The sequence below is a fragment of the Trachurus trachurus genome (genome assembly GCF_905171665.1).
Source record: "Trachurus trachurus genome assembly, chromosome: 15".
Classification (NCBI taxonomy): Eukaryota; Metazoa; Chordata; class Actinopteri; order Carangiformes; family Carangidae; genus Trachurus; species Trachurus trachurus.
In genome coordinates this window covers 2,616,188-2,629,272 of record NC_139906.1, presented here as the reverse complement: position 1 = coordinate 2,629,272, position 13,085 = coordinate 2,616,188, and the positions used below count along the sequence as shown (strand labels likewise).

Genomic DNA, 13,085 nt, shown 5'->3' with positions numbered 1-13,085 from the left:
GAAACACATGAACAGGGTGCAGCAGCTCAGTGTGTTTGAGAGCAGGAAGAAGAGGGAGGGGATCAGGTTGGACTTTGTTCCAGTAGGAGGAGCAGTTTAATACTGTGTGTTTTAAAGCAGATATCAGCTTCACGGCCGTTTCGGCTAATGCTGCGTTCAAGGCAGGCTTTTGAAACCGTAAGTTACAGCTTCAAGTCACAACTACGACTTGGTAGCGTTCCAGGTAACCCGTAGCTCGTGTTTTTACCATCCTGTTGTCTGTGAAAGTTCCCTATAACGGCCACTCGTAACTTCCGACCCGTGAACTCGTACCAGATCGAACTAGTATGACTTCACAGGAAGGAAAAACACAAAGTACGAGTTTCTTTGAACGCACCATGAGTTAGCAGCCCCCGCCCTTGTCAGGCATCAATTGGTCCTCGTGCTACGTCACCACATTCACGCGCATCCCTTGGCTGCACACACAGCCCTTCATGCCGTTCTCTCTCCTCATTGGATAACACTTGTATCCCACAAGGAAAATTTTCTCCTCGGGTTACAGCAGAGCAGAGTGACGGAGAGACTCGTGTTTAGGCTGAAATACTTCATGTAAGTGATTGCTGACGGAAAATAGGACTATTTAGGACTTATATTAACAAAAACATTCCACTGATATCTGCTTTAACTTTTTATTTACAGTCCTGCTCATTTCTTACTTGTTATCAACTCATTTGCTGATCTTTCGGTTCAAGTTTTTATAATCAGCTCTTATGCTCTTCTAAAAGATTGACTGATTGTTTTATAGGTTACAATTCAAATACACTAAATGAAAATAAAGTAAATAATTACCTCAGCATATGAAAGGTCTTATGTATGGAAGCCCATTTCCGCCACTTGATGAAAAAAAATTATGAGATCCTAAGTCATAATTTTTTTCATAATTTTGACTTAGTATCTCATAATTTTGACTTAGTATCTCATGATTATGACTTAGTATCTCATAATTTTGATTTAGTATCTCATAATTTTGACTTAGTATCTCATAATTTTTACTTAGCTAGCTCATCATTTTGACTTAGTATCTCATAATTTTGACATAGTATCACATAATTTTGATTAGCGATCTCATCATTTTGATTTAGCGATCTCATAATTTTTACTTAGTATCTTTTTTTTTTTTTTTAAAGGTTTATTTGGAATGGGACCTCACATATTCATGAACATACAAAAAAACAATTAATTGCAGTAAATATGTCGGATTTAGCTGGAAGCTAATTTCCATCCGTAATTTCCATTCTCATCTCATAATTATGACTTAGGATCTCATAATTTTTTTTCATCAAGTGGCGGAAATGGGCTTCCATACTTATGAATGTGCTATGCACCCACCCTTCAAATCAAGTGTTCCCCCTAATTCTAATGTTTTCCATCATCTGTCATATGTGTAATCCTTGTTCCATCACTAAATGTCAAAGATCCTGTATCCTCGTGCCTAAAGAAGACCTTCAAAAGTAAACAACAACAGAAATATTACTCATTGATTCTTATACTACATATGGAGAATTGTTTATTCACTTCAGTTACATTCACATCATTCTAACAGTTTGTTTAACATAAATCTCAGATATGGAAAATAAAATAATAAATCATCTCCTACAGTAATTGGTGATAATCATAAATCCGGGAGACCTTATTTATGGATGGATTTAAACAACAACATTTGATCTGACAAACACATCACTGTAAATGTAATTCTAGATCTTTCTTTTTTTTTGTTACACACTGAAAAGAAAATATCCCAATAGCCCATACAGTGTAAGATAAACAACAACAACAAAGAAATCAGTGTTAATGTGATTATAGATTTCTTAGTTTCCACAGTGAGAACAAAGCTCAGTGATAAAGGAAGGTCTGGTGATTTCTCTGTTAAGGCCGAAACAACAACAACAACACACAAACACATCAACACAAATATCCAAAAAACATTTAGAGCTCAGAGAAGTTTCTATTTCCATGTGGAGAAATGTGAGTTCAGGTAAAGAAACGTCATCATGAGCAGTGATCTCCTCCACGGCTCCAGCTCCACCTCAACAAACTCAAACATCAACATAACAAGAAAATGACAACAAGAGGTCAAAGTCCCGCCCACAATGTTTAATGATTGACAGTTGATCTCTGTGCAGTGCAGAGACACAACAGCAATCAGCTTTTAGCAACAAACATGGAGACTAAAGAAAGTGATTAACTAAAATACAGATTTTAACCAACTGCTCCTTCAATGATCTTTGTCTATTTAAGTTTACACAACTCAGCTGTGCCTTCATAAAGAACACAAAGTCCAGCATGTAGAGGCTGAGTGAAAGTGGTCTGGACTCTGTGGAGGAGAGTCATGGTTTCAGAGACGCTGTAGAAGGACAGAATACCTGCTCTGTGATCCAGATAAACTCCTACTCTGGAGGACCGAGGACCTGAGACTGGAGTCTGGATCTTGTTGAACCAAAATGTTGAACTGTTGTTGGAACAATCTAATGACCAACTTCTGTTGTTATGTCCAAACATACTTTCATACCCTGCTCTGCTGATATTCTTGTATGCGACTGCCACAGAAACTCTTCCTATTCCTCTCCTCTCCACCTCCCAGTAACAACGTCCAGTCAGACTCTCTCTACTCAGGACCTGACACCAGTTAGTGAATCTCTCTGGGTGACGAGAATCAGACTGAACTTTACCCATATATGTCACTTTCCTGTTTCCCTCAGATAATAACAGGTATTTGTTTGCTGTGTTTGGATCCATTGTGATTTCCTGTGAATATCTTAAAAAGTCAGCTCTGGTCCTGGGCTCTGGTGGTGGTGGCAGTAAAACATCCACTTGAGTTTGTACTGGTATTGGTACTGGTTCTGGTACTGGTACTGGTCGGTTTAATTGCCCCCTCGGCCCTACCCCTTTGTTTTGCGCGTTCACGTGAAGTGGTAGGGTGACCCGATTCTGAGTCACTTGAGTCTCTGTCAGTGAGATGTTTGTCCATGTGTCTCTCAGAAGGTCCTGTATATCTCTGAGCTCTGACACAGCTGCTGTCACATCCTCAAAGTGTCTGAGAGGACGGATATTGATGCTGGATGAGTGTGTAGATGGACTGAGTGCTGACAGTGAGGGGTAGTTGTGTAGAAACTGGGTGTGATCCTCTGTGTGCGACAGCAGCTTCAGCTCAGCGTCTTTCCTCTTCAGCTCAGTGATCTCCTGCTCCAGCTTCTTCTGAAGCTCTTTGACTCCACTCACTTCAGTTTCCTGCTGGGATCTGATCTGCTGCTTCAGCTCAGAACTTCTTTTCTCCACGAGACGGATCAGCTGAGTGAAGATCTTCTCACTGTCCTCCACTGCTTTATCTGCAGAGCCATTGATGGCCTCCACCTCCTGTTGAAGCACCTTCACATCTTTCTCTCTGTCCTGGATTCTCTGCTGGATTTTCTGTCGACTCAGCTCCAGCTCTCTCTGCCTCTCAGTCCTTTCTGCTGCAGCTGAGACTGTGTCGTGGCCTTTATGTTCATCCAGAAGGCAGACAAGACAAATACACTTCTTATCAGTGCGGCAGAAAATCTTCAGCACCTCATCATGACGAGAGCAGATGTTCTCCTGGAGCTTCTTGGAGGGCTCCACCAGCTTGTGATTCTTAAATGTAGGAGACTCAAAATGAGGTTGGAGATGATTCTCGCAGTAGGAGGCCAGACAAACCAGACAGGACTTGACAGCTTTGAGTTTTCTCCCAGTGCAGACATCACAGGCCACATCTTCAGGTCCAGCATAGCAGTGATCAGCAGGAGCAGCTTGGAGTCCAGTCTTCTTCAGCTCCTCCACTAAAGCAGCAAACATGATGTTTTTCACCAGGACAGGTCTTGGTATGAAGTTCTTCCTACACTGAGGGCAGCTGTGGATTTTCCTCCCATCCTCTCCATCCCAGTGGGCTTTAATACAGTTGAAGCAGTAGCTGTGTCCACAGGGAATAGTCACTGGGTCCTTCAGTAGATCCAGACAGATAGTACAAGAGAAGGTCTCCTGGTCCAGATGAACTCCTTTCTGCGCCATTTCACCTCTCACAGACGACGACGACGACTGTCTGAGTTTCTTTTGCTCACTGTTGAAGTTAAACTAGTTTGAGCTCTGATCTAAACAACATAATCAACAGATCTAAAGGGGAGGGAACAAGGAAACACCTGAAAACGGTGGCGCTCACTGTGTTTGAGAGCAGATTATCAGGTTTTTCCTCATTCCAGTGAGATGAGCAGAAGTTGTAAGGCAAGGCATAACTATGATAGTTGACATTAGAATTCTGCAGAATTTGACCCAAAGGCAGCATAAGTTGAACAGAAGGGGTCCTAGGACTTACCCCCTGAGGAACTCCACATGTCACAGCTACTCGATCTGATTGATAACTACCAATGGTCACAAAATAACTCTGCTCCTCCAAGTAGGTCCGGAACCATTTTAGGACTGTCCTGCTGAGTCCTGCCCAGGTTTCCAACCTGTTCAGCAGTATACTGTGATCCACAGTGTCAAACGCAGCACTGAGATTCAACAGGACCAGAAATGACACCTTGCCTGAGTCAGTGTTCAACCTTAGGTCAATTAAAGTTGGGTCTGGAGTTTTGTGCCCAAAAATAAACATCAGACTTGTACAAATGAAATCTGTCTTAATCATCACCTATGGACTTCTAGTCCTGTGTGGTGGGGGCTGTGTCTGCAGCGCCCCCTCCACCTGCCTGAATTTTGTTCTTTTGCTCACTTTTGTTCATAGAATATCTATGGCGAGAGAGTCTGTGTTTTCTCTCCAGCCAATGATGGAGCTCAGGTGAAGCTACGTGCAGGAAAGGAGGGCTCAGGCCTGCTAGCCGCACTAGCTGTCTCTGATGCTACTGAGTCTCTCTCTCTCAGCAGCAGTCAGCAAAGAAAAAGAAATACAGTCTGAGTGAAGCGCTGGAGCCGCGGACCGATTCCCGACCGTCACCGACACTGGTAACCAGTATTAGGGCCATTGTAGTGAGCTAGCTCGATGCTAACTTCAGGTAGCGCTAGCGGTTAGCATCCGCCGCTAACACCCGCTTCTTAGTTCACCACAACAACATTTTTATTTAACCTTTATTTTAACAGGATAGATCTATTGAGAGCAAGCTCTCTTTTTCAAGGATGCCCTGTAGCATACAGAGTTCACAGAAAATTAAACATCAAACATACAACACAATAAAATACAGTTATGAAAACAGGAGTAGTGAAATTACTAACTGAAGCAAGTGCACGTCTGAGCCCCCAAAACTGCGGTGAGAAGTAGGTTTTTGAAAGCCTCAAGTGAGATAAGTCTATCAATTTTCAGTGAGTTTTGTAATTTGTTCCATTGGTGTGGGGCATAGAAGGAGAAGGCAGTTTTTCCTAGCTCTGAGTTTGTGTAAGGGAGGTGGAGTCTGATGTGGGACTGGGAGCGGGTAGGAAGACCCGTAGAGTGAGAATGCAAAAGTGAAGTTAAATACGGGGGAAGCATTCCGAGTAGAGCTTTGTAGATGAATAGTAGACAATGCTGTTCTCTGCGGGTGGTGAGTGATGGCCACCCCACCTTGCTATATAAAGAGCAGTGGTGTGTTAAATATGGGTCCCTGGTGATAAAGCGTAGGGCACTATGAAAGATAGAGTCTAGGGGTTTCAGTGCTGAGGCTGAGGCATGGATATATATCACATCATTGAAATCAAGAACAGACATTACAGTGGCATGAACAATAATCTTCTTGCTCTGTGATGAGAAGCAGGACTTGTTTCTGTATAGAAAACCAATTCTGGACCTAAGTTTGTTGATAAGGTGGTCCACATGGTTACGAAAGGAAAGCCTGAAGTCCAGCCAGATGACTAAGTATTTGTAAGCGTTGACCATTTCAATAAGCTGACCATCTAATGTGTGAATACTGAGAAGGGAGATGCTTTCATGGGACGTTGTGAACAACATAGTAGTTTTGCTGGAATTCAGTACAAGTTTATAAGCTACAAGAGACGACTGGAAAAGGTTGAAGGTAGATTGTAAATTAACAACAGCTGAGGTGAGAGTAGGGGCAATGCTATATAAGATAGTATCGTCTGCGTAATAATGGACATTGCAGGCTGGGGATGGGGTAACAACAAACACGGAGGCTCCCGGTGTTGGCGAAAGGTCGGCTCTCGGCCCACGGCTCCAGTGGTTCTTTCGGACCATATTTCCTTTCCTTTGTTGTCCTGAGAACCGCTGCTGTCTGGGGCAGGAGGCTACACAGCTTAGCCCATACATGGGCATTTTACGGCCCGCGGGCCACACCCGGCCAGGCTAATATATAATTATATATAATTCAGCAATAAATATTTGATGTTTCAATTCGATTTTGAGTCGTGTGGCCCTTCACTCACTTTATCGGAGTCAGTGTGGCCCTCTGGAAAAAATAATTGCCCATCCCTGGCTTAGCCCGAACGGGGGGGGCTAAGTTTCAATGTTTTGTTTACAAACTGCAACGAACAAAACTCCAGACCCTACCTTTAACACTCTATTATTACACGGCTCTATTGAATGCTGCTCTCTGATTGGTCCAGCGCTGCGTTCTGCGGTCTGTTATTTCTGTATAACGGACCGTCGTCATGTATAACAGACCGTTGCTAGGGACGGCGCTCTGATCAGCGCAGTACAGAAAAGAGAAACTATGCAGGATATTTACCTTGTGTTTCATTTTTACCGTCATTAAACAGCTTCGGACTAATATTGATGTTAGATAAATGACTGGTAACTTGTTACAAGGAGAATGGAGGCTCCTCCACATCGCTGCTGGAAACCAAACCTGCTGATCAGAGCCTCTGACCCGGTGTCACAGCTCTCCTCTCGTCTCGGTGCAGCTGGCACCGCGGCTCCGCGGCTCCGCGACACAAACGCACCCCGTAAACAGTAAAGTTAATCTCTTGTTTATGACAGATACGACTACACACAATACACACATTTTAACACGTGTATGGTAATCCATCGATCCACTGATTGATTATCAAAGGCTTCAAATGCACGAACGGGAGGAGGCTCGGCAAAACAGCGGAAGTGACCGGTCTTGCAGATTCGCTAAATGCAATTTTAAATCGATGAAAGTCGTATTTTGGTCAACATTATGTTTCAAATTAATTATTTCACTCGTAAACCGTGTAATAAGCGGGATAATGTACAGTTGGTCGGTTGTTATGGAGAAATAAACCCCTTCATGTTGAATGAAACCCCTCCGCTTCGCGTCGGGGTTCCATACAACCTGTCGGGGTTTATTTCTCCATAACAACCTCCGAACTATACATTATCCCTTACATAAGAGCTGTTTCTGTACTGTGGTGAGGTCGGAAGCCTGATTGAAATTTGTGAGGAAACAAGGAAACACATGATCAGGGTGGAGCTCACTGTGTTTGACCACAGATAATCAGATATTTCCTCATTCCAGTCTTTGGAGCGGCAGCTGTAAAACCAAACCACAAAGAAGAGGAAAAAGGAACAGCAGTCAGGCCATGCACAGCTGTCCCTCATGCACCATACGACTGTCACAGGGTGCACACACACTGATCTGACCGACCCTTGTTGGCTCGCTTCCCTCCTGTAACTCCTGTTCACCAGCTCATTCCTACCCAGGAGCCCAACCTGCTCCGTGTTTCGGTGTATGCGCTGGGCACTTGTTGTGCAGTTTAACATACAGGAACGGCACCTAACAACTTGAAACACACAACCACACAAATGTACTAATGTCGTGTGCCTCTTCATATATTCACAATTTGCCAATTCTCAGTATGGTCTGAAAACTCTAAAAAGTTACGGTCGGCAGTGCCCTCACACAATCCTCCTCACCAGCCTGCAGCAAATCAGCCGGTGAGGACTTCAGACAGACAGCTGCCTTTCTGCCTGATTAGGGCCTCCTTAAATCTGCCTGTCCGAATTTATAACCCCGCCTCCCTCCAGCGGCTACATTCTACCCCCCCAAGGAAAAAAATCGTCGTCCCGACGATTTACTACACTATAATAACCTATTTGTTAGAGATTTCGCAGCCACCATACTCACACCACAGACGGTGCTCTCTGTGCGCCAGTGGATTGGGGAAGATGGTAAGGATTTGAGTGCTGTCCTGCTGTGGCACGGGTGGTACGCCTATAGGAAGGCTTGGCCACCTCCCTGCGGGGGACAACGTCCAGACCTGATGAGTCCAAGGGCGGCCCGTTTATCCGGCTTACAGTAGCGGAGTCCTGGACACTGAAATCATAGTTATCCATCATGACACATAAGGATGCTTCACTCACTGACTCCAGGTCACCATCGTCCTACTCTGAATCCTCGGACTCCTCCGAACTTGACACCCTGGCCACTGTCTCTGGCACTCCTCCTGCACCAGCAGCCCTCATCTCAGCCCGATGTACCTGTTTAACCGGGTAGTCCTGGTCTATGGGAACAACAGAATAAACATTCCCCAAGCCCCCTGGACACCTGACTACCCGGTAAAGGCATGAGTCCCAAGTATCCTGAATCTTATTTCGCCCTCTTACTTGATGGTTTTTCAGGTACACCAGCTCACCTTCTTGGAACCCTGCATCCCGGATTACTGCATGGTGCTTGAGATTTCTGCGCTCCAGTCGTTCCTGCAGGCGTTCTCTCACTCTGCCGTATGCCTCATTCAGGGTATCCTGATGTTCTCGGATCCACTCCTCCACTGAGCCTCCACTGGGTTCTTCACTGCTGGTGCCTAGTAGAAGATCGACAGGTAACTGTGGCTGACGGCCAAACATAAGGAAGTAAGGACTCACCCCTGTAGCCTGGTGGACAGTGGTGTTATCCACCACTTTATTTTCCCATGATCCATTGCGTCACACCACAACGGAAGTCGGTTTTCAACCCCGTAGTAGCATTCTAGCGAGCGGCTAACTGGTAGCGTTAACCACCGGTGTAGGCACCAAATGTGGGGGCTCCGGGCTGCCAAAACCACCCTGACTAATCTGATGTTTTGTCAAGTCTACAAAACGAATTACCGAACAAACACCACCGCTTCTGTGTGCACGCCTCTGCAACTAGTCATGGCTATCGTAGCCGTTAGCTTTGCTGCTGCTGACAGCTAACAGCAGCAGCAAGCTAACAGCAGCAGCAAACTAACATCAGGACGTCAGCTGTTAAAACCCTCCCGTTGTCGGACACAACATGAAACTACTCCAGTTAGCTCAGTCATGTTGTAACAAAGATATCCGCTGGAAAAAATATTTTTTTCATGGGCTGTTTATTGAGTTATTTAAGACACTGCTAACGGCTAACGGTTAGCCCAGCTAACGTTTATCTAAAATGTAATGAATGGAGTGTCATGGCGACACCCAGCGTCGTTCTCCGGAAAGTGGTGGATAGGCGTAGGGCAACTTCGAGAGGTACTGGGGCCACCGCCTCTTCTGGTCCGGGGGAAGCGTGCGCAGCAGATCATGCAGCATCCTATTGAACCGTTCACATTGACCATTGCCCTCCGGATGGTATGCAGTGGTGCGACTCTTCTTAATGCCGTATAACTTACATAGCTGCTGAATGATGTGACTTTCAAAGTTCCTCCCTTGGTCTGAATGCAGGCGAGCCGGCACGCCCAGCAGATGGAACCAATTTCGCACCAGCACGTCAGCCACAGTGCTAGCACGCTGGTCTCTCGTCGGGATGGCCAGGGTGTACTTGGTGAAGACATCCGTTAAAACCAGGACATTCTCCCTCCCATCACTCGACAGCTCCAACAAGGTAAAATCCATGGCTAGTATCTCATTGGGGCTGGAGGCCTGGAGTGTGCCCATGTACGTTCTCACCTTCGGTCTTACTGCTTTAGCCACAATGCAACGCTGGCATTCCTTGCACCACTGCTCCACGTCCTTCAACATCCCTGGCCAGAAACAACGGCCCCGCACCAAGTCAGTGGTCTGATCAACCCCCTGGTGACCATGGGCATCATGTAGTTGGGTGAAAACTTCCTTCTGCAGGCTCTGCGGCAACAGCAACTGGTGGACTTCCTTGTTTCTGTCCGAGGAGTAGGTAAGGCGGTACAGGCATCCCTCTTTCTCCAACAGACGATGCCACTTCTGGACCAGCTCCCTGCTCTCCTTACCTAGACTCTCCTTTTCCACAGCGTCCGGAGGGCGGCCCTTCTGCCAGAGTCTCAAGACAGGTCCAATCACGGGGTCTACAGCTTGCAATGAGGCGAGGTCAGGACGAGAATGGCTGGGGAGGGTCGTCACCTCGCTGCACATGGCCTGCACTGATGCTTGTGGTACTCCAATACCTGTCACGAGCTGCCTGGGAATTGCTGTGCCAGGTGAAGCTCTCTCCAACGGCAGCCGGGACAGTGCATCAGCATTAGAGTTGGAACGCCCGGGCCGGTATTTGAGCGTAAAATTGAAGGATGCCAACTCTGATGCCCAACGCTGCTCCATGGCTCCCAACTTCACAGTCTGCAGATGACAAAGGGAATTATTATCTGTGTACACAATGAAAGTGTTTCCCAGGAGGTATTCTCTGAACTTGTCGCAGACTGCCCACTTGAGGGCTAAAAACTCTAGCTTCATGGAACTATAATTTTCCATATTCCGTTTTTTTCTTCAGGCTGCGACTCGCATAAGAAACTGGTCTGATCTTACCATTGTGCTCCTGTGATAGGACCGCCCCCAGTCCTTAGTGACTGGCGTCTACCTCCAGGATAAAAGGCTTGTCAAAATCTGCAAAAGCCAATACTGGGGCTGTACAGAGCCTCTCCCGTAGGGCCTGAAATGCTTTATCACAGTTCTCGTCCCATCGGGACAACAGTGGGATTTTCGGGGTCTTACCCTTGCGGGGGCTCAATAGGCTGACATTTCATTCAGGTAAGTGGGCCTCCTCCAATCTCGCACCGCTGCAATTTTCTCAGGGTCTGTGGCAACCCCCTCTGGTGACACCACATGCCCCAGGTATCGCACCTGTTCCTGAAAGAAATGACATTTGGACAGGTTTACTTTTAAATCCTGGTCTTGTAGGCGTTTGAAGACCAACTCGAGTCTCTCCAGGTGCTGCTGAATAGTGGAAGAAAACACGATGACATCATTCAAGTACAACAGGACGGACTGGTGGCGCTGATCCCCAAACAATCGCTCCATCAGCCGTTGAAAGGTCGCCGGCGCGAAAAGGATGTCGCTCACTGTATTTGAGAGCAGATAATCAGATTTTTCCTCATTCCAGTGCGAGGTGCAGCAGCTGCAAGGCATCTTTATTTATATAGTGCATTTCATGCCATGGCAACTCAATGCACTTTACATAAAGACAAAAACAGTAAAAAACAGTATTAAAACTTTTTTTTTTAAACAACAGAGTTAAAAGCAGGAGCAAAGAAGTAGAATAAAAGAAAATAGGTAGTTTAAAGTCCTTAAAAAGAGCCCAGCCATAAGCACATGAAAAGATAAATGTTTTTATCCTGGATTTAAATGTGCTTACAGTTGGAGCAGCATAACAGCTACATGCTTAGGCCTGGGACGATAATCAATAAATCAATTAATCACACGATAAATGAAAATGAACTCGATAGTTTTTCCGGCCTCGATAAATCACCATGTGCATGCGCACGTATTTGTTTTGGTCTCTGGCCTCCAACCAGGCTGGATGACAAGAGGCTTCACTCTGTGTATCGGTCTCAGCACCTGGGCCGTTTGTTTTGCAGAATGAAAGGAGTGAACCCTCTTTTCAGTCATCTAGGATCTTTGTTTCCCAGAATGCATTTGGCAGCAACTGGCAGCGTTAGCTGTAAAGCTAAGCAGCTGAAAGCTATTTTACCGTAATTCTCGCTGCCGCGCTGTTAACACGTCACTTTTTAAAGTTTTTATATTTTTTCATGCGAGAAAGTCACAGTTTAGATCCCAGTCTGTCGTCAGTTTATCCACATATCGCCTGTTAGGAGATTTCCTCCGACGTTTTGGAGCTAATGTGGTAGCAGCGAGCAGGAGGAGCGGGGCTTCCCACAGTCTGCAGCCGTCTGCAGCAGCTCACGGGCCGGTCAACCTCCGTCATTGGGGGAGAAAACTTATCAGCAGGTTTTTAGAGGTTTACCGCAAGCTGGTTTAATACTTTATAGGAGATAAATGCTGGTCTCATTGATGAAATCTTACATCTGTGGAAGTCATATTAGTTTGTTTGAATGAAAAGTGGAGCTTCAGGTGTGTAACGTTATTGGACAGAAGAGCTGCACTGCACTGTTTATTATTTTTTGTTTATTTTATTTATTTAGGATAGTAGCTACCATACAGATGTTACTGGTTCAAAATTGCGGACTTCACGCGTGGTCCACGCGAGACAGCACAAGACTCAGGCATTTTTTTTCTTTGGCGAGACAAGAGGTTTTAATGAAAAGCCTCAATGTGCCAAAACAACCGCCAGGTGGCATTTGTGAGAACGGAGGACGACAGGCGGATGACTCAGTGATCTGTGCAGTAATCCACAGCTTAAACTCTAGGCTATTAAACTAGAACTAACTACTGTATACCCTGCCTAAATCACATAAACTATTGTAATATGATAAAGCCTGTCTTGCTTTATGACTTGATGATTATGTATCACAAATTATGAAGGATCATCTGCGCAAGGCAAAGATGATAGCATCAACAAAACACGTCGTAACACACGCGGCTGTATGGGACAGGCTTTTATTTAATTCAGAACAAACCGCTTAGCAAAAATGGAAAATATAGTCTATAATAATTAATTGATCTGTTGTTTGGCCACTGTTTGAAAATAACCCGAATTATGAGCAAATAATCTGATCCAGAGCAGCAGTCATAATCAGACTTCTTCTAAATAAACCTAAACATTCATTCTTTTTTCTCTTCTTCTTCACAGGAGAAAATGAGGTGCGCTGCGCTCACGGACGCGTTGATGTTTTGTGATTTATCTGCTGCCTTGACTCTGCCCTTTATACATGTGCATTCAGATTAACAATAAGACAAGCCATGGTTGAGTTTATTGAGTTAATAATCAGCATCTTAGTACCTCTGATCCGGAGCGATAGTGTTATGAAAATCGCTACAGTTGAACTGGTCTGGTTTTTAGCTGCTCAAT

General features: G+C 45.2%; 1 protein-coding gene across 1 annotated transcript; it reads right to left on the bottom strand.

Annotated features, from left to right (window-relative positions):
- Positions 1–2,268: 2,268 nt before the first annotated feature.
- Positions 2,269–4,065, bottom strand: LOC310998548 (tripartite motif-containing protein 16-like; the record flags this gene model as incomplete). Its single annotated transcript, XM_083988658.1, has 1 exon — positions 2,269–4,065. Exon 1 carries the CDS (start codon positions 4,060–4,062, stop codon positions 2,269–2,271), a length of 1,794 nt encoding a protein of 597 aa, XP_083844784.1. The 5' UTR covers positions 4,063–4,065.
- Between the last annotated feature and the right edge of the window lie 9,020 nt (positions 4,066–13,085).